At 32.1% G+C, this 21845-nt stretch overlaps 4 protein-coding genes across 4 annotated transcripts in view; 2 read left to right on the top strand and 2 right to left on the bottom strand.

Moving 5' to 3' along the window:
* The window catches only part of LOC148302981 (ubiquitin-conjugating enzyme E2Q-like protein 1), an 84870-nt gene extending 82642 nt beyond the window's left edge, over positions 1-2228 (top strand). The window contains exon 6 of the mRNA XM_088270755.1: positions 1140-2228. The gene's annotated coding sequence lies outside the window, so the exon portion shown is untranslated. The remainder of the gene's footprint in view (positions 1-1139) is intronic.
* Positions 2229-5015: 2787 nt separating this feature from the next.
* On the bottom strand, positions 5016-7726 carry Nedd8 (Nedd8 ubiquitin like modifier). Its single transcript, XM_088270732.1, has 3 exons — positions 7525-7726; positions 6093-6223; positions 5016-5206 (listed from the first exon to the last, which is right to left on the bottom strand). The coding sequence occupies exons 1-3, from the start codon at positions 7540-7542 to the stop codon at positions 5122-5124; spliced, it is 234 nt and encodes a 77-aa protein (XP_088126858.1). The 5' UTR covers positions 7543-7726; the 3' UTR covers positions 5016-5121.
* Positions 7727-8718: 992 nt separating this feature from the next.
* Positions 8719-13175, top strand: Tango6 (transport and golgi organization 6). The gene is made up of 5 exons (XM_088270767.1): positions 8719-8966; positions 9048-11161; positions 11255-11468; positions 12069-12220; positions 12750-13175. Exons 1-5 carry the CDS (start codon positions 8909-8911, stop codon positions 13008-13010), a joined length of 2799 nt encoding a protein of 932 aa, XP_088126893.1. The 5' UTR covers positions 8719-8908; the 3' UTR covers positions 13011-13175.
* A 319-nt stretch (positions 13176-13494) lies between these two features.
* The window catches only part of LOC148302978 (uncharacterized), a 36602-nt gene continuing 28251 nt past the window's right edge, over positions 13495-21845 (bottom strand). Inside the window, exons 2-6 of the mRNA XM_088270766.1 lie at positions 18632-18810; positions 17445-17670; positions 16049-16307; positions 15198-15397; positions 13495-14511 (exon numbers count right to left, since the gene is read on the bottom strand). Coding sequence (XP_088126892.1) covers positions 14243-14511; positions 15198-15397; positions 16049-16307; positions 17445-17670; positions 18632-18810 — 1133 coding nt within the window. The 3' untranslated portion in view covers positions 13495-14242. The remainder of the gene's footprint in view (positions 14512-15197; positions 15398-16048; positions 16308-17444; positions 17671-18631; positions 18811-21845) is intronic.

Below are 21845 nucleotides of genomic sequence, written 5' to 3'. Positions count from 1 at the left end.
ATAAGACCTTATGATTTTCCCCTTCTATTTTTATAGCACATGTATCCAAATGTGCAGTGTAAACTGTTCTTTAAAAAACTATTCCTGTATATTTACTGAAACTGTTCATAAAATCCCAATGATTAATAAGTATTAATATGTTAAACGCAATCAATTTTTTCACACCGCTGATACCCTTAATGTAGGTAAAAAACTGAGGGGCACTTACCAACAACATCATACATAGGATGCTCAAATTTGCTGACAGTAACCAGATGTATTGACCAACTTCTTGATTCCCCACAAAAGCACAATGCAAGTATCGGAATGATGACACGACATTAGAACTCCACTCAATAGTTATTTAGGTTGGCGATATGTGTGGATACAGAACGCATTGTCCAACTTGAAACAAAAGATTGAAGGAGTATAAAAGAGCGAACATCCGTGTGATCTTATCTCATTCCTCCACCGAAGGTATGATGTGTACTAGCATCTACCTATATCTGTCAGCCATATTCTGCAATTCATTGTCCGTTTCTAATTGTATATTACCATCGTCACTCTTCAATATACCATTAAACCTCACACGAGTTTATCTACATTACCACCAGACCTCACCATTTTAGTGACATGATTTTATACATTAAAAGCAAAATATTTTATTCAAAACCCCTCGTAGACTCTGGTTTTACTTAGGGCAGCATCCCCATAAGCAGTCTTAAGCATTAAAATAGTTTTTGAGGCCGATTTTCCCAACAGGAAACAAAATTTCACAGCCAAGCGTTGCTCTCGACAATCGGCCATCACGTTTTCGGCGAAATGGAAAAAGTTATTTTACTAAAAAAAAATCCACAGACGATACACTCACAGCAACAAAGCTTCGCATACTAACTAAAGAGACTTTTCCCTAACGGACACAAGATCGAATGATGGATATCCCCACTCTCCCTCCCTACCACAGCGCAATTCCCATTACTTTTGGGTCACCCCTCGTAAATTCGATCATATAAAATACCTGTGATAAAATAATGGTGTTTAACATTAACCAGCAAACTATCAGATGATATTATGGGTATTAATAACTTTCCCACAGTTAAAGTGTACAATGTCAATAAACGAAATCGCATTAATTAATTCTTAATGTTTTTCTTTTGCAGGCTACCTCCTCCACTGAATAGAGGACAGCAGTTAATTAAGTCTCATAGAGTAATACACAGATGTTGTCCCCCTTTGCTCGCCAAATATCAGATGCTGTAGGGTTTACAATCTTCATCCCAATATGTAATACTTGTTTTCTTCGGTGATTTTCTTCAAAGAAATACTCAATATGCTAGTGAGAAGGAAAAGGTGAGATTGAAATGAAAATGAAAATAACAGAATCCAAGTGACTTTAGGAGATTGTGTATTTCCCAAATATATTTTTTGACTGTTTGTATGTTATTTTTAAAAATAATTAGACACCATGTATTTTTAAATAGGCAGGATTGTTTGATCCCTCTGTATTACTCTGTGGGTCACCCACCCGATATGGTATAGTGTCGAAGGGATATATATCTTACATTATGCTAAGGGGATATAGAATGCAAAAAACCAATGAACCCTGCTCCATTCCATTCACGTATATGAAGGTCATGCTGTTTTAAACATGCTAACCATTATTGTGGACTGAAGCTGGAGGCCATGTTTGTTTACATTCTATATCTCCTTTTTTTCTTTGTTCATACTCCTTTTATCGCCTGCATATGGCTGTAGCTATGTTTATTTTTAAATAAGTATGTATACATTAATTATTAACTTAGTGGAAAAATTGCTGTGAATTTTTTAATGTTAGAACCCTTCGACACTATCATGTGTATTCAACTATGATTTTAACATAAATGAATGTAAAAGACAAACATTAAATGATTGAAAATATACACAAGTGAAACATTTTTTTTTGTTCTTTTATCAATCAAATATAATTGAATGAAAATTTATACTTAATCTGCAATAAGTAATATAATTCTATAGTGTAAACAAATGTTGTATTGTGTTTTTTCACATTTTAAAAATGAGCCGCGAAAATGTAATTTTATTTGAAATACACAGTAATAAAATGTTATTCATGTTTCCGTCCTTTTTAAAGGATATTACACCATAAAATTTTGTAATAGAAAAGCGGAAACATTTTTTTATGAACAAAAACTGTTAGTTACGACTTTTTATGGTAAAATATTTTAATAAAATTAAATACTCAATTATTATACTTAAATTATAAGATTAAAATAGAATTTATGGAAATGTACAAAATTGTTGTTATTCCAGAGATATTCAAATATTTACAAATATATATGTATGTATGCATGTATGGAATCTATGTGTATTCAATATCTAACCCATGTAAACCCTTAAATTATTTACTCTTCGTAGAACAAATCTCATTGAAAGGTATTAGGGTCAGATAGAATAAATATGTAGGTTACATATGTACTCGGGAGGTTTTATATGTAGATTTTGGAGTGAAGAACTGATATGCATTCATGGTGACAGAAAAAGATTGATATACAGTCTTCGCGGGGTATGACTTATTATTTATCATATGATCTATTTCATTTATACACATACCTATTAGACCATCATCTATCTTGCGTTTTCGGTTTTTCATCTCTATCAGCCGATTTACCTTTTTTTGCAAGATTTTACTTAAATTTGTTCAAATTCGAAGACAGCTAAACAGTTAGGTTTGTGTATGAGAGGAGATTCCATGATAATTAGTATGTCATATCCGGTGAAAAATTTGAGCTTTTCTGTCAGAATGATTGCTCCCCTGACGTACCTACGCAGCAGTAGGTTTTGTAAAAGAGTAAAAATACCAGCCTTGGCAAATTACTATTTACTTTATAATATTACACTTAATATTATGAACGGTGTTATATTTTCGAAAACACGATCGCATATAAAAATTATAAATAAATATGAATAATATATATATATATATATATATATATATATATATATATATATATATATATATATATATATATATATATATATATATATATATATATATATATATATATAAAATCTTGTAGATAGTATATAATCTAATCATACTTGAAATTATTTGCAACTTTGTATCTTAAATGCTTCTTGGTGTTGTTAATTAAAATTGGTGTACTATTTATAAATGAAAAAAAATCAGGCAAGCACAACAGAGCTTTGATAATAAATCTAGTTCCATTTCAAATCTGCTGTATGTTCATGGTATGTGTTTTAATTCACAAATGTGAATGAATCTTTTATGATTATTCTAGTCATGCCCAAAGATAAATGTGGGAAAGTTATGAATGTCCAAAATTCCAATACGAATTAAAAAACTGATCTTTATTTTATATTTAAACAACTCCTTATCTTCCGCTCTATGTGTGAACTTGATTATTGTCTATTGAATAAAATAAATATATATTTTATGAAAAGTCTGGTTCCAATTAACACATTCCTGAATATGAAAGTAAAATAAAATTGTTGTGATGTCTTAGAGTATACATTATATAATCTTACCGATACTACCCTGAATAGATGTAATAATAATGATTTTAAATGTATATTATGTGTGTAATGATGTTGTAAGAAAAAGTGATAATAAATTGCTCCAAAAGATAATGAAAGGACTTGTTTTATTTACTAATACAGGGTATTTAAAAAAAATAAAAAATTATGTCACTCAAATTGGTTATTAAATATGAATGGTCAATTTGGATCCCATTTCTCAGATTTTATGACCCCGAGACAGATGTTGTTTCTTCAGTAATCATGCGATATTTTGATAAAGCAATCTGATTTTTTACATGGGAATTATTTTATTTTGTGAATTAAGACATAAAATTGTTGCAATTAAAAATATATATATTGTCATCTCGAAAGACTCTCGAGATAAGAAATAGTGCCAAGTTACAAAAATGCGATTTTTCAATAATCAAGTATTGCTAAATAAAATTGTACAAATATATTATCACGTTGCCGTCGGGACAAGGCATTTGCCGTATTTCGCGGACTGTCGGTCAACTGCGGGACACGGCAAATGCCGTTTTTGTCGACTGTCGGTTATCAGCGGGAAACAGCAATATACGGGTTTGTTATCAGCGTAAAATAAAACGCGTTGAAGGGTAATTTGCTACTTGGGTGGTAGACGACAGTCTGTTGACGTTATTTGAGATGTCTTGTCCGGATTGGCTAGTGTGCCGCTTGTAAAGACGTCGCCAGAAATCTAGAGTTTTTATGCGATCTCTAACTCCAGTTTAGTTTGAGTCATTTCACATATTAGACTATTTGTCATACCGCTCGCACTGTTTTGTTTACTGTTTGGTATTTTATTATTTGAATATATTAGCATTGTATAGGGAATGATACCTCGGAGGGGAAGACTATTTTTTAGAGTTTACAATGCTTCTAAAATTGTGAAATACGAAATACTGAATTAAAAATTATGATTATAATTTATTTTTGATGATCAAATGTCAAATATGATTTCTTTGAAAATTTCAATTGAAAATATTATTTGGTTTTGAAATTGTGTCAATTTGAAGAAAGCAATATTTTTGCGGTAATCGCGAAAAACATCCGCTATAGGCTAGTGTCTATTGTTCGAAGCGCCCGACTACAATGTGTTAAAAGCAAAGGTCACACTACTCGACAATAAAAAGATTGTCAACATAAGGAACATAGGTAAGCTCACTGATTTAAATCTTATTCTTCAAACCGTTATCTGCACCCAACGGTGCATAGAGTAATGTATCATATAAAAGCAGTATTAACTTGATCATTAACAGTTCAATGAAAGGTGATCAGCCCTGGGCTTCAGGGTAATATTGATATTACAGTGAAAAATCTCTAATATTTATTTGACCCTCCCCCCTTTGGAATTGAGCCCGGGACCTCTAGTATAGTAGCCGAGCGTGCTGACCATTACACTACGGAGGCAGACCGGAATCTAATTCCGGGGCTAAAAAGCATTAACAAAACAGTAGATCGAAATTTGAAGAAACAAAACACTATTTTATGTTATAAACTTTTATTTAATTAAATATAAAATAAAACAAACAAAAAAATAGGCATACATGTTAAAAATATAGAAAGACAATCCCATAAAATGATTGGAGATCATATTCCGCCCCTCAGGGCCAACACTAAATGCAGAACTGAGCCTCCCTGCACTTTGTAATCTTGAGCTGTTTTTTCATCATTCCTAGAATAAAGCAATATACCATAAGTAAATCACACGCATCAATCAAAACCTCATTTGCTAAAATGAAAAATCTATAATCTTCTCAATATTATTAATATTTAAAGCACTTACTTTGTGGTTAGTCGTTTTTACTTATTTTTTTTTACAAAAATGTTAATAATATTAGTTTGTAATTACTAACAGAGATTTTTATGTCTACCGGTTTCGAGACGAATGTCTCATGTCTTAATTTTATATATTTATATTTCTGTATTTATACATATATCTTTGTGTCTTAATTATTGTCCTCACGAAGAGACGGGTACGTTTCGAAACCGGTAGACATAAAAATCTCGGTGAGTAGTTATATACTAATATTATTAACATTTTTGTAAAAAAATAAATAAGTTAGTCTATACAATCTACTAAAATAAAGAATAAAATAACAACTACGTAATTTTTTCCACATTAATTTTATTTGACCAGCAACCGGGTTTTGTCGTAACCGACATCATCAGACTGGTCGTAATAATCGTCGGGTATGTATGAGGAGATGCATGAATGTAGAAGAGGCGAAGAATGTTTGCAAAGACATAGTGGTGTGGCGTTCGATTCGCTCTGCCTACCCCTGCGGAAGCGGCGTGATGGTTAGTTAGTTAGTTAATTAAGTTATGGTAAAGGTTTTAAGTATGATTTGATTTAAATTTTGTCTAGCCTCACACCAGTCTGATGATGTTGGTTATGACTAAACCCGGTTGCTGGTCAAATAAAATTCACGTGGATAAAACTACATAGTTGTTGATTTATTCTTTAAATTCAGTTCCACCAAGAAATGTCAGTTCAAAACTTAAATCTACTTAAATTAAATAAAGTAAGTAAATGTAAAAACAAAAGCAAAAAAACCTACATTTGTTTTCCGGAAAAGATAAGCCTCTGCTGCTGTGGAGGTATTCCTTCCTTTTCTTCAACTCGCTCCTTTATTCTTTCTACTTTGTCTGTTGGCTCAATATCAATCTCTATTTCCTTGCCAGTCAGGGTCTGAAACAACAACAAATTTGTTTAAACAAAACAGACTTATTAATCTTCAAGTGATTCAGATGATTAATCGAACACGTCTAATTGATACCATAGATAATACGCAAATAGATAGAATTGACGGTTTAATAAATTGAGGCAGGAATTTAAAAAAAACTCATTTTAAATTCCTCAGCAAAGCGGTGTATCACTCACTTTAAAATGCGAACACATTTGCATGGATAAACTTGGAACTACCTTCTCTGAATGTAATGTCAAGTAATATTGCATCTCTGCTATCAAAAGATTCAATCGAATTAAAATTTAGTTTCTTTTTTATCAACACGCAGCGATGAGCCTAAAAACAATTCTAGATGGAGATCTAGATTGATTTTTTTTAGAAATCAAGGAAACAGTTCAACGTATCTTACGATATAAATATTTTAAATTACTTTAAATAATTGAACAATTGATGTGATTTAATGAACCAGTTTTTTTTAAAGATATAATATTATAACAACTACTTATATATTTTTTTCTACATATATTTTATTTGACAAGTGACCGAGTTTGTCATTATCGGCATCATTAGACTGGTCTTTTTATATGAAAAAATAACTCTCAAAGTCTATCTTTGGGATGCTTGTCTGCAGTGAGAAACAATGGAAAAGGAAATAATGAGATATGCATTACAACAAAATAAATCTCTAAATTTTATTTTGACATTCAACCCGCAGCATCAGTTTTGCAGTCGAGTGTTTACCCAACTGCCACAGTGCCACTTCTATTGTTAGTACTTTCTACTATTGTTTGTGGTTAGTCCCTTATCCACCAAGACTAGCTTAAATTAAGGTGTAAGTTGTTGAGCTATATCGCCAATGGATTCAAGAAATGGATATGATTTTATTTTCGTATTCCTTCGAATTTATGACGGAGGTAAGAAACCACGACAAAAATGCCTTTGGTAAGTAACGGGAGCAGGCGATAGGGAAGGCCGAATATTAAATAGCTGTCATTTTATCCTATCCAACAGTGGTTGAATTTTTTTGTTGAATAAAATAATTTTACCTTCATTGCCAACTTATTTTATCAAATTTTAATTTAATATTGTATTTCATTATGTACTAAATGTAGATTATAAACATTTCATAAAAAAATTGTTGCGGGGATTGAATAAAAAACATGCCATAAATATTAAATATACTTTTTCAAAATTAATAAACGTAATATAACGTTCGAGAAGGTAATAGTTACTAAAATCAAAAAACATTTCTATAACCTTAAAATTACGATGAGTTTACAAGAAATAATCAAAATCAACATACCTTTACTTTAATGAGCATTGTGAGAAATGTGATTGGAGCTGTTTTTAATGATTATATTTATAATACCGACGACGAACACAAAATTTTAAAAAATCAGGGTCGGCAGAAACTGGTCATGGAAAACCGGACAAAATGAGTCAAACGCTTTACACCACAGAAAAATGGCTTCAGCGTTTTGACAGAATGAGGTCTAACCATAAACAATACAAGTAGCATTTAAATGAAAGCTGCGTTCATATTTATTAATCAATCGAATAATCCTCAAAAATATAACAGAACATGACATTTTTACATGCCCGCAAATATACAACAACCATGTAGCAGGCACACTTTATTTTTTCCGAGTCGACAATATTTCGAATTCAGAATATGTCTACAGGTTTCGTCTTATGCATCTGGAATTCCGTTAGTAAAAACGCTCGTGGGAAATGGGCCTGTGTAGACCACTACCCACAGCCTAACTTGTCATTAACATTAGACGTTACCTCAAAATTATAAGTCAGATTGGTTTGCTATTTTTTAACATTATTCAAATCAGAATGTTTTCACTGGTGCACCTAGTGGATTTTATTCAAACTTTTATAATCTTTATTTTATTTTAACCCGTAAGCTGCGGATTGCATCTATTGTCGTTTTTTATAGAAGTACCGTTGACTGCGGATCGCATGCATAGTCGCTTTTCAACTTTACGTACTTATATCAACACCTATGGATAATTTTTTGCATTTAAATTTGGTTCGAGGCATGGATAAAATAGTTTTCTTTGATTTGTTGTCATAAAATATCAAAATTATTTTAATTTAGTGTCAACTTTATCGTGAATACTTCCGGTCGGCTCGTGCTCCGCAGATACGATAGCCGCGTCTTCTATACAGCCGCCATACTTTAGGCCGTGAGTCCGTAAATGTTAATATTTTTGTGTAAATGCACCATAAAAACATAATAAGTAAAGTGCATTGTATACTGTGAACATCTATGATGGATATCCGAAAGTTTCACTACAAAAAATAGGCAAAAATATGTTTTTTTTATCAAAAAAATTGTAATGTAAAATAATCCAGCACGGGACGGAAAGTTTGACACTCGAAATCGAGCAGCTTAGAGGTTAATGATCAGTTTATAACAAGAAAATAAAGTAAATGAACACAGCTCTTTGCAATAGTAGTCTATGATTTTGTGTGTCGGTGTATTTTCAGTAGGTAAGTACTTACATTTCATGGTCTATGGTTTTTGCAATTGACTTTTTGACATTGTTTTGAAAGTTTGACAATTTTCGACGCTATTATTGTTTTTAACATTCGATTGTTAGCGTTCAATTTGATATTACGTAAATAAATAAGTCATGTAGCACATAACGCGTTACGCCGTACTTGTTTTCTTAATAATGTCTTTAAGTAACATGCAACATTTCAATGAAGCTTTAGCATGCCTCGTTAAATCAGGTACGAATAAATAACCTATATTTCATCTTAATATTGTCGTAAATAAAATAATTATATTTTGTTTATTTAATCTTTTTACAGATAAGAATGATGCAGACATTAAAAATGTACTTAATGAAAATATACGCAAGTGCTTAAAGACTTGCGATGTCACATTTGAATCCGTAATAAATAATCAAAATTTACAAAAACTTCAGTTTGGCATATCTGAAAGTGATGGGGTATATTGGAGATTTATATGTACATCGTGTTATGTTCTCTTGTTCCTATCAGATGCTCTGAAGTCAGATACTGATAACCTGTTGAGTGTCAATCAGCAAAAGAATGTTAGATCCATCCTGCAATTTATTATAACATTTGGTATATCACCATCTCTTATACCCGGTGTCGGGTTGCCACAAAGGAACCCGTCTGATATTGAACATCCTGAAATACTTACTGAAGATCAGAAGTACAATCGTCTCAAAGCTTTATGCAACTTTTTTTATGAACTATCTAGTCAGGAAGATTTGAAGGGAGTTTTATTCACTCATTATTTGGGTGACTATGTAGCTGCTCTTTTACAACTGTGCTACGCTCCAATTGCAAAGCCTAACACCACAATTATCCATAACAATGAAGCATTTACAATGACTGAAATATTGTGGAACCAATTACAAATAGACAGGAAAATTTTCCAAAATAATCTTAATTTTATCATTTCCAATACTTATCGGCCCATGTTGATAAAAGAATTGATTATTCTTCAAGGCAAACAGAATCCTGTTCCTCCAAGCTTTATGAAAAGAGCAGTAACCAAACATCTGAGTAATTTATTAGTTTCCCCCGATGGTTTGAATTCTGTTATGCAATGCTTTTTGGATTCAACTACTATTGACACCGGTGCGCAATGGAAACATATTGACTTGATTACTCGATTGATTTCTGTGAAACACGGATCACTATCCGAGGAAGAGTATTTGAGTAATATATGCAGTCAACTTTCTGATGTTCTCGCAAAGAATCCTAGCAATGATTTTGTTATAGTGGCAGCAGCTTGTGTGGCGAGTTTGTACAAAAAATATAATCCCTCAAAAAGTATTGACAAACTGATCAACTCGATGATTTCACCATTCTTATTTGCTAATGTAAATTCACATTCCCCAGGATCAACAGTTATGTCCTTTTCTGAAATCGATAAGAATATTGTGACCCTCGATTTGTGCTTCACTCATCCAAAATTATGTTTACCATCACATTTTCTTACGCCCATAGTGAAAACTCTTTTCTCTCTACGAACTGTAACTAAAAATAAGTCCTCGTTAGCTAAAAAACTCGATAATTTAATTATTAGTCAGTTTATGTCGCAATCTTCAGATAAAAATAAATGGTTTTCTACAATTATCTTTGGAGATATAGATGACACAATTGTTGTTCTTGATAATGTGTCATTCATAAGTTCTGGTGAAGAGATTGTTGCAATATTAACAAATGGGTCTCGTATTATACCGAGCGTAGAGAACTCCGTAAACTGTATTTTAGAAATGATAATTGAATTGGCTCAAGGAAATATTTTAGCCTGTCATTTTTTCATATTCCTTCTTAGTGTTATAAGTAAATCTAAAAATCACATTGGTAGACTTAGAAACAATTTAACACTAGAAGATAATCTGACTGAGGTACTCGTTATCGATGAAACATCTGAAAATTTCTTAATTACAATAAAAACTTTAGAAAAGCTAGCAAGCATGGAATGTGTACTAAAAAGCTTTAAAAGTGATCCAAGTTTCATAGTACATTTTATTGTAAAGTATCTAGAAGAATGTGTTGTGAATTTAGAAAATAATAATGAAGATCTCAATAATGAAGAATGTGTAAATATCTGCTTGATATTGCTTTCAACACTATTGGGTGAACATGTTCGCAGTGAAACTCTGAAAGAATATGAAGCTAGTATTAAGAAGTCATCATTGGTTTTATCAAGCAAATCCACCAATCCCGCAATAAAATTGCTAAGTAACGAAGTTCATAATACACTGTGCCCGAAATCACCCAAGAGATCCAAAAATGTATCGAAATTTGATGAGGCTATATCTGAAGTGTGTGATTCTCTTTTACCAATTAGAGCCCATGGCTTAATGCATTTAACAAAATTATTGGAGGAAAATGATGAAGAGACTATCTCAAAGAAGCACCTTGTGACTTGTATATTCCAGGTACACATTTGCCATGATTGATTAAACTTAATCTTTTTAATACCGAATTAAAATAATTAATATACTTTGTTTTTAATGTTTTTGTGTTTCTAGGAAAACTTAAAAGATGATGACTCTTATATTTATCTTACGGCTATAAATGGATTAGTATCATTGGCTAAATACTGTACCGAAGATGTTTTGGAAATTTTATCAAAAGAATTTCTCAATCAGCCGAATAAATCTAGCACTACAGAAGATTGTGAAAATTCAGCAATGCTTCGCATGAAGATTGGTGAAATCCTTGTAAAAGTAACAAAAAATCTTGGTAAGTAGAATGTTTAACCGTTAGCACTTGAGTGCCGCCATAGACGTGGCATATATGGTTTGCCATACTGCTGGAGTGTCGCTGCTATGGCGCCAAGAAAATACAGTCTTAATATTCAATATTTTTTTATATAGGTTTTTTTACTTACAATATATTAAACCAGAATCATAAAAGTACAATAAAATAGTAATATGTCTCTTAATTAGATTAAATTGGCAATATCCATATACCACAAAACTTTCGAGTGTAAGGGGTTAAAAGTCAATTTCAACTTTATCAAATTCACCCAATTTTTGGAGTTGACATGACAGTTTTGAATTATCTGAAGCAAGCATCAAACTCTCTCCAGCAAGTCTCCTTCAACCACATGAGAGTATTGAATTAACTAAAGCAAGTATCAAGCTCTCTCCAGCAAGTCTCCTTTACGCACATAACAGTTTTGAATTAACTGAAGCAAGCATCAAGCTCTCTCCAGCAAGTCCTTCAAGCATCTGTAGTCATCAAAAACTTTCCTTTCGTCTTCGACTAATAGTGGCTTGACTTCTACATATCTTTCCAAGTCTTTGGTGACTCTGTGAATATGTTGTTTTTGTTTTATAGGTGATTCAGCTGAAGCTCACAAAACTATACTCCTTAATACTTTCCTGTGTGGATGCCGTGATCCCGATGATTTAATAAGAGCATCTTCTCTGTCTAATATAGCTGAACTGTTTTGTGTATTATCATACAAATTGGGATCTATAATATTTGAGGTAATTTCATTTTCCTTAATTTAGACACATGATTATATTTAAAAACCTTAGATATTAGATATTTTCGGTATTTGACTTGCAGTTAGTACATAAGTGGTGAACCTGTATGCATCGCATTCGATAGATGTTTCTGCGCCTAATAAAATAAATGCAGATGTATTTTTATGTTAAACTATGAAACACGATTTTAATATATTTTGCTGACTTATTCAGTAGTTGCCTAAAAATATTAAAATTAACTTTTTTTCATACAATTTTAAATATGTATTTTAAAGAAGTTTTTCGTTCATTAATGTAATCTCACTAACATGGCTTTCAATTTTGAAATTATTTGGGCTTTATATGTCACTATTTTTGCAAATGAATCATCTTTAAGGTCCTGTACAACTTTATACAGATGGCACTAAAAACATAATGATCCTAATAATTAAAAATAAAGTATTATATTAGCAGTTACATATTAGCTTGATGTTGTAACCGGAATATTTTGTTTTCTCTAATCCTTTTTGATTTTACTTATTTTTTTTAGATTTTAAGCTGCATGCAGCAAATAATCCAGTCAGACAAATCAATTGAATGTCGACGTGCTTCAGTAATGGTTATATCAAGCTTAATCAAGGGACTTGGAAAAGAAGCATTATTCTTCTTGAAGGAAGCCCTCCTACCCATGTATCGAACTCTTAAGAATCTCTACAAAGATGAACAAGAAGATAATGCAGTGAGATTGCATGCTCAGATAGCGTTGGAGGAATTAAATTCTATTATGGTCGATCTCATGTCTTTGAAGTGAAAAATGTAAAAAAAAATATGTATTGAACTTATTTTTGGTATGGTAATATAACACTCTCCTTATCATTTATCATTCACTTTGTGTAATACCACTCAAAAACTACTTCACTACTAGGTTTTTTTTTTAAAAAAAGAGCATTATTGGTATTTTTATTATTTACTAAAATACTTCATTTTCATACTATTTCTGTGAGCCTAAGCAGCTCATTATTAGAAATAGGTATCAAATTGTGGTAGAGTGGGTTCGAACCGAGAAACTCTGACTACAGAGTCCGCGACACTAACCACGGGACCACAACCCAACACCGAGTTCTTAAGTGATATTACACAAAGTGAACAATAAACGATAAGGGGAGGATATTGAACACTTCAATACAGTGCGATCATTAAGAATATATCAATAAATATGTATTTTGAATATAAATTGTATTTTTGAGATATTTATAAATTCTATTTAATAAAAATTAGGTTAATAAATATATCTGTTATTTAATGTTTTTATTGTTTTTATTTCTTTGGTGACTAAAATAGTAAATAAATACAATAAAATATTTTTTCACATAATTATTTCAAACTTATTTCTACTGTTACACCATTTTATTTTATCACTTTATTATGTAACGTTATATTAATCACACAATCTTAATTGCTCACGGTAAAAAAAAAATACTTTAATGAAATCAATGGTTAACTTTCATACTATATGAATTTAAATATTTTGTTTTTTTCTTTTACCAAATTCATATTTTCATCTTATGAGTATCAATCATTTATGAATGTTTGAAAAGTATGTACAAACATTTAGAGACATAGAAAAACATGCAGATATGACTTATTATTTATTGTGCATTTAATAAAAAGATTTAATTTGTTGAACTTCAAAATGTTAATAAACTTAATCCATTTTAGCTGCAAATAAGTATTAACGCTATTTTATTAGTAACTTTGTAAAACATCGGGAACTGACTCGACCATCTATGTATATAATATTTATTGTTAAATGTGCTGGATGTATCAGCGGAATTTACGCTTCAGATAAAATATTTTTTCTTTCTTTTATATAATACATACATATTTATAAATGTATGTAGATATATACTGTTAATTTCGCCAAAAAATATGCATTTTTGATTATTTAGCAATAACCAGAATCATCTGCAAAAGTGCTAATGTTTATTGTTTTTTTTATTACATTAATACATTCTGGTGAGCATAGCTAAATTATGTATTTCTTTAAGCTTCAGAAGTGTTGTCAAGATCTGTATCTTGCTTATCTCCACAATGACCGCATTCTGACAGTGAAATTGAATAAATAGATGCTGTATCTGACTGATTGTCCAAGGCCCGTATTGTGTTTCTTGATCTGGTAGACTCGTACGATGTCACTGATATTGTGTCGGAATTATTTTTAGATCCAGGTATTATCCTCCAAACCAGTAAAGCAACTCCAGCCAGACCTGCTACTACAAGAATAACCATCAGCACCGCTTGTGCTGTGTTTCCTGGAATGAATATAGTAATTTATTATTAAAATAATATATAGTTTTTAATTAACTAATAGTTAATTAGTTAATTAATTTTTTTTAATTAGTTTTTAGAAGATTGTGCTACAAAAATGTATGTCGACATGGCAAGTATTTTGAAATGTAACAGATTTTACTGTGATAGATAATAGTACTATTTGGGAGTTAAAAAAATTAAACTGATTAGTTTATAAATAATTGTTTGATTTTTACTTTTTAATATCACTATTTCTTAAAAATCTGTTGTGACAGATGTTTCAATGCATTGAACATCATTATCAAATACTATAATACGGTGTTTGATAATAATATTGAATGGATTAAAACACGTGTCAATAGATATTTATTAAAAAATAGTGGTATTTACAAAGTAAAATTTTAATAAAAAAATGCGTAGAAATTACCACAAAGTGGCGATTAATGATTTTTTTTAAAAGATTTCTTTCACAATAAGCAGTGCATTGAAGAAATGTCTTCCAACCAACCAATTAGCTGTTCAAAATTGCCATATATATTTATATTCACTTGATTTTAATACATGGTTTTTAGTACCATACTTATATTTACTAGGGAAAATTGTGATTGTAGGTAGATGATCGTAGGATACATATTATATTTATTTTTACACATATTTTATCTGGAATCAAGTCTCCCATTGCTTTTACCTGTAGATGGTTCAGCAATCCTGGCTGCTAATCTTGCTGGACGGACTTCATTGATTGTATCATCTGGAATATCATATGGTTCCACTTGTCCAAAGTGAGGCCGGTAATATTTAACATTTGGATTCGCCCCATTAGATGGGAGGTTGATTCCGGCACGAATAGTCAATGTTTCTGGTTTATATGAACATAGCACCAAAAATCTGCAAATTTAATAAAAATTATGCTATCATCATGGATTGAATTCCCTAGCTATAAGCTTTTTAACTTTATTCAACCACTAGCATTGAACCAACTTCAGTTTTCATATTTTTTAAAATTTGAGCTCCAAATAAGTGAAATCAGATTTCCACTATAAAATATATGCTCCAAAAAACAACAAAGATCTTAATTTCATTTTATTGAGTAAAATGCATAAAATGTCTTTATAGTAGAACTCCTCTCATCCATCCTCGGCTAGTTCACCACTCCGGTTAATTCGACCGTGCTGTAACTAACTTTTTTTACTAAATATAAGTTTTACTTGGTAAATGGCACTATTTCTATCTATTGTGACACGTGTTTCGATGCATTTTCTAACATGAAAATGATGTGGAATTTGGATTCCGCATAATTTTATAATTTTACTAAATTTCGGTGTTGGTAATTGCAAATTTATCCACCTCTAATATAATGGTGTTTAAAATATGTGACTACATGGCACTTAAAGCATATGACTTTACATTCTGAATATTCAGATGGTGATAGCATAACATTGCCATCATGTAAATTTCCATCTGTGTTATTTTCACACGCTATGCACTATTTTGTGCAAATAAAGAAAATAGATAGTTTACAACTATTGCTTAGTTTACCTTCTTGTGCTGTGAGTGAGGATGGGAAGATTTTCCTGAACAATCACAAAAGTAGCCACTGTGGTATCATTCACTTCGCTACCGCAATCTTCATGATCTATCCGGAGGGTGTATGTATCTCTGCCGCTATTGGGATCACCAGCCACTGCACACCTTTCTCCGTCTGCTGCTTCCACAGCGATGCGACCTCCAAAATGTGGTCCTGTTGAAACTTCGACCTCGCTAGCATGAGGCAGACACTGAGTTGCTTTGGCAGAAACTGTAACCATTAAAAAAGAATCAATAACATTTGAAATACAATTTTCCAATAAAATTTGATATTTCTCAGTGTGGCAATACTTATGCATAGAATGCTTTTCTTATTTAATACTGAAAACTTTAATATTTCGGATAAACTAAGATCTACCCACGAGTCTTCATATATTCTGTAAGGGTCCTGTTCATCAATCTTGTTTTATTAACCTTTAAGATGGATAGACTTGCAGTACTCTGAATGGCAGATCTCCGCATGTAGAAGTAATCTTATCAAGTCAGGTAAATAGCTGCTGTTTCACAGTTTTTTTTAAAGAATAATCCCAAAGTCTCCATTTTAGGTGATAGTAAAGATGCGGTATGTAAAAATGGAAAATACGTCACGGAATGCCGAATCAAATTGAACACAAATCTTTTCATTTTGTAATTGGTGCTGATGGAATACGCTACGACAGTTTTGAAGTTGAGTAACTACCCAACTATTCAATTCAATTCAATTTATTTATTTCAATTTATATACATTACAAACTATAAAAAATTTAAATCGGATACATTACAATACATTAAAATAAAATATATGCAAGAACTATTGCTAAAGGTGTAGAAGAATCCCGCTTCGGAAAACTCCTTCAGACACATGGAACAGATCAATATCCAATTAGATATTGTTCAACATAGCGGCAGCCCTTCCTATAGGCATAACCATCGGCAAGTTGGTCCTGTGTATAGGAATGTGAAACAATCTATGCCGACGCTGTCTTAGGTAACTATCGGGAACATACAGACCAATGTTCCGGATAGTTCCAGGATTATCAATCATACCGCGCAACAATCGATAAAAACTATGCCAAGGTGCATGTCTAATAATCGTCTTAGTAGATCAAAAGTTTTCCAATGCAGTCTATATCTTTTCAGGGGGTTATTAATCAGAAATATATTTATCAAGATATCTGTTGTTATGGTAGATCAATGTTAGCAATCATTTGATTGTTGGATTGAGTACCTAAATCGACATCAAAAGGACTCGGGTTCGACTCCAACAGATTTCCGACCCACTGAGGGCACCTGTATCCCAGTATAATGTAAATAGGTGTGCTTCAAAAAATCACATGGAAACAATAAAAAAAATAACAACAATACTTACATCCTTTGGTAGGCACAATAATGGATTTAGCTGGCAATTGAGTCCTTGCCATGCGTCCCTTTGGACCCGATGTGAGAGGTCTGACCTCGAAGGAGTATGTTGTGGCCATTCGCAGGCCACCAATCCTCGTGGAGTATGTTCGACCCCAACGACCTTTCTTTGGAGAACTAATCAAACCTTGATTTCCAGATAGTTGGTTGCTGATTTCTTCCGAATCCTCTACTACCTGTGGTCAGAAAATGTGTTTTTTTAATAAAATTGGTATTGCACAAAAATAAGCATTAAATCATGAATTTTATGTACATACTTGTAAACAAAAATGTATTCATTTTTGGTGATTTTTTGCAGTACATATGTGCTTTCGCAAATTATAACAAATACAGTTATGCAATCCCGAGAGGCCTAGCCTATGCTAGGCCTATGCCGAATGGCCAATACCAATGCATTCTTTCTTAAAGTGCCTCCTCTATTCCATTGCCTTTATATCAGAAATATTCTTCACCCTGAGCTGCATCACTTACGTCATCAGCATCCCATCAAATATATTCCACTCCTATATCCAAGGGTCTGGAACTGATCACCCTACTACTTTCATATACTTAATGATCAAGTTAACATCACATTGATCAGATGCGGTATCCTACACACAACTTGGGTACAGATAAGGACCAGAAGAAGTACACAGGGCATCTTATTTTTTAAAATAGCACTTTCATTTAAAATGAAAAAGGATTATCATGATTTTCTTTTATGTGCCTAAATTAACTTTTTCATTGTTGTTTTATTATTATTATTATTACTGCCAATACTTTTTGTTGCTTCACGCCGCTTCCCCACAGGGGTAGGCAGAGAGAATAGAACGCCACGCCACTCTGTCTTTGCAAACATTCTTTGCCTCTTCCACGTTTATGCATCTCCTCATATATACCCGTCGATTGTTACGACTCCTAACCTGACCACTTTCAAGTATTTGGCATACCTGATCGTGCCATGTTTTTCTCGGTCTTCCTCTGCTCCTTTTTCCAATTACATTCGCCTCATAAATTTGTTTTACCGTTCTTTCCTCACTCATTCGTTCTACATGTCCAAACCATCTCAACACACCTTTCTGCTTTAATTATAAGGTATAAAATAAATATTTACACAAAAAGTAATACTAATATTTCCATGGGAGGGAAGTATATTACCGTATTTCTACATCGGTGTGGACCCCACGCCTGTAGTTCACAAAAGTGGACCTGGAAGGCTCGAGGACCAGCGACTTCCTCATTTGCCTCTTCATTATCTGCCTCATACGGAGGATCTTCATAGTCCCAGCGGAGTGACACGTCTCGAAAGTCTGGCTCACCAATCAGGTGCTTAACTTCTGAAAATGTTTAATGTCAACATGAAATAATATTATTTTGAATATGAGAATGTGGTTGCCGTATATTATATAACTATTCATTAAATTTAATCATCAAACTAATCGTTAAGGAAACGAATATCAATCAATTAAAGGTGATAAAAGAATATGGGAATTTCCAAAAAAATCACAACCCAAAAGACAAATTCTTAAATCTAATCGTTTACCAAAAATCATTAGGATTTAAAGATTATAATGGCTCATTTATAAGCATTGTCAATTCTATGTCAAGAAGCCAGATGAGCGATGTAAGTAAACAATGAACTTTTGTTACTACAATTTTCAGATAAATATAACTTTTTAACCATAAATATTTACGCTCAAGTTTTATTGAAAAAATATACATCTCTCAAATACTGTGTCTTTAAATCTGGGTATTTACAGGGGTTATGACCTGTCATAGTCTGGTTAAGTGATCACATTATACACGTGTTCATTCAAAATTCAGTATTTTACCCATGATTGACTCACACTACTCAAATACCCAGACTTTCATATTCATCTTCATCTATGTTGAGATGTCAAAATGTAAAAATAACTCCTGTGTGGAGAAACCCAGATTTGCGAACAAGGATTTTGGAGACCCTAAATGTTGTTAGTTAAATTTTCATTACATCCAGTTAATATATAAGACAAGCTATTGCCATACAAATATTGTGGACCCGAAATATTCAGAAATAACGACAGTGAGCTTGGTGTGCAGTTTTTGTTGAAATTTGCTGAACGGAAAAAATAGCAAAACGCTTCTGAAATGCGCGCATTTCCTGATGTGGATAATTTGCGTATGTCGTGAAATAGATGTATCCACTATCCACTCGAGGGGAGTGAGGTCACACAAGACTCCCCCTTAATGCTGTAGACCAGGTACCATGTAATCGGCGCCACATTTCATGCAACACTACGTCACGCGCTCCGATTTAATAGGGAATAAAAATTATCGTTGCACACGAATTAAGTTTCTGTATACGGCCTATAATTCGGTACCTACTTTTCTAGAGCTTTAATATTCCGTTTTATACAGAGCCATAGGAAGTAGACCGCTACTAATAATTATTATTTTCTGTATCTACCAGTTTAAATATACAAATGATATGTATACGCAGAGGCGTGCATTCTTTATTGGAAGAAAAACAGTGCCTACCTCAAGGTACTGGCGTTCCATATAGAAACACCACCAGAGCTTACTATGTATTATCCTAACCCACCTTATCCTACCCACCACGTGGATTTATTTTGATTGGCAGTGACAGGGATATTGAAAGCTTTTAAATGTAAATTCACAGAAAAATCGGGATACAATTTTATGTTATTTCACATTTTCAATCAATTTCGCAAACTAATTTTTTTTAAATTGCTTTACAAGAGCAGGTCTGTCAGGAAGCCTAGATGCTTCTGTATCAGATCTGGGTTGGGACAGCTGGTGGGACATGCGGTGGGACAGCTTTCAATGTATCCTAACCGACCCTACTATACATATATCCTGATTATAAACTCTGTGCACGCCGCTGTGTATACGTAACATGAAAACAGTAGTACTCCAACCTCACTTGGTTGAAAATAATCGTCAATATATTCAATCGGGGTTTATTTGTATTAAAAATATACACTGAAATTTGATTTGTCTTTCTTAAAATAAACCATTGTTATACCGTAGTCGTACAGGAGAATGTGACCAACTACCAAAACGTAAAATGTTCAGAAGGACCATGTAAGTCACTTTTGCTTGGCAACAAAATAAACATCAATGCAGTTAATAATTTTTACCAAGTCAATATATTATGCTTCCAAGTTTAAAATCCTTTGGGATGTTTTTCAGAGCAATATTAAGCTAGTAAGATATCAAATAGTCACTTTCTCCTGTTTAATTATTTATTCGTAAATGAATCTCTAGGGAGATTTTTGTTGTTTTTGTTTTCCGCGCATGAAACATACGTGAAAACTAATAATAATATAAAATTATTAATAAAAATATAAGTTTATTGCGGCTTGACTTAGAATTGCATGTCAGCAATATTTTATTTACAAAAATACATACATTATTGTAAAATATAAAGGAATAAATAATAAATTAAAATAAAACAAAAATGCTCCTATTGTTTACAGTATTAACTTAGTGTAAATGATAATTAGTAAATAATATTATAAAGATGGCGTAAGAAAAACATTAAGAAGATCTAATGATCAACAAATACTACTTTTATCATCACTCCGTTTCTGTACAGGGGTATGCAGAGAGGATGTAACGCCATATGTCCTAACACACTCCTAGCTCCTCTACTTCCAAACATTTAGTCATACACGCCATACAGTTATGTAAACTTTTGACAAGACCAGATTTAAGGGTCTGATTGATTACGTCGTGGCTTATTGTAGTTTTTAGTATGTAGATCCAAATATTTGTTTAGTATGTAGATCCAAATATTTTTATTTTAAAACAAAACATAAAAAATCGCTTTAAATAAATCATATTTACTTCAACACACTAAAATAAGACTTGGTATTGTGAGATAAATCGACAAATGTTTTAATCAGGAACAAATTAAAAATCTTTGTAAACAAATTATATTCAATAAAAATATTTTAAAAAGAATTTGCCAAATAAGAATATAGCGCTAATAAAATACCACAATTATTAGCGGTTGAGAGAGTTAGAAGTTTTATATTTATTTTGTGGTCAAGTTTATTATTGTACCACATTTTTTTCTGGATTGAAAGATAAATAGGCGGTTCCGGCTTTGAACATAATAGTTACGTTTTATTATTTTTATCACACCATGATAACCGTAGCTTTCTTGTTACCAGAAAATAAAAATACAATTTATAAAAAGCAATAATCCATGCAATTTTTAGTTTTTAAAAGTACAAAAATTGGTTTAGATACGATAGTTCAAACATTGGATTTTTGACCGACAATAATGATTGGTTCATTCATGATTTGATCATAATTAAATTATGTATGTAAATACAGTGGAACCCCAGAAATACGAAATCCCGAA

This window comes from Brachycentrus maculatus, unplaced genomic scaffold (genome assembly GCF_059751285.1).
Source record: "Brachycentrus maculatus isolate JH-2025_06_01 unplaced genomic scaffold, ASM5975128v1 h1tg000395l, whole genome shotgun sequence".
NCBI classification, from domain to species: Eukaryota; Metazoa; Arthropoda; class Insecta; order Trichoptera; family Brachycentridae; genus Brachycentrus; species Brachycentrus maculatus.
This window is presented reverse-complemented; position numbering and strand designations above follow the sequence as displayed.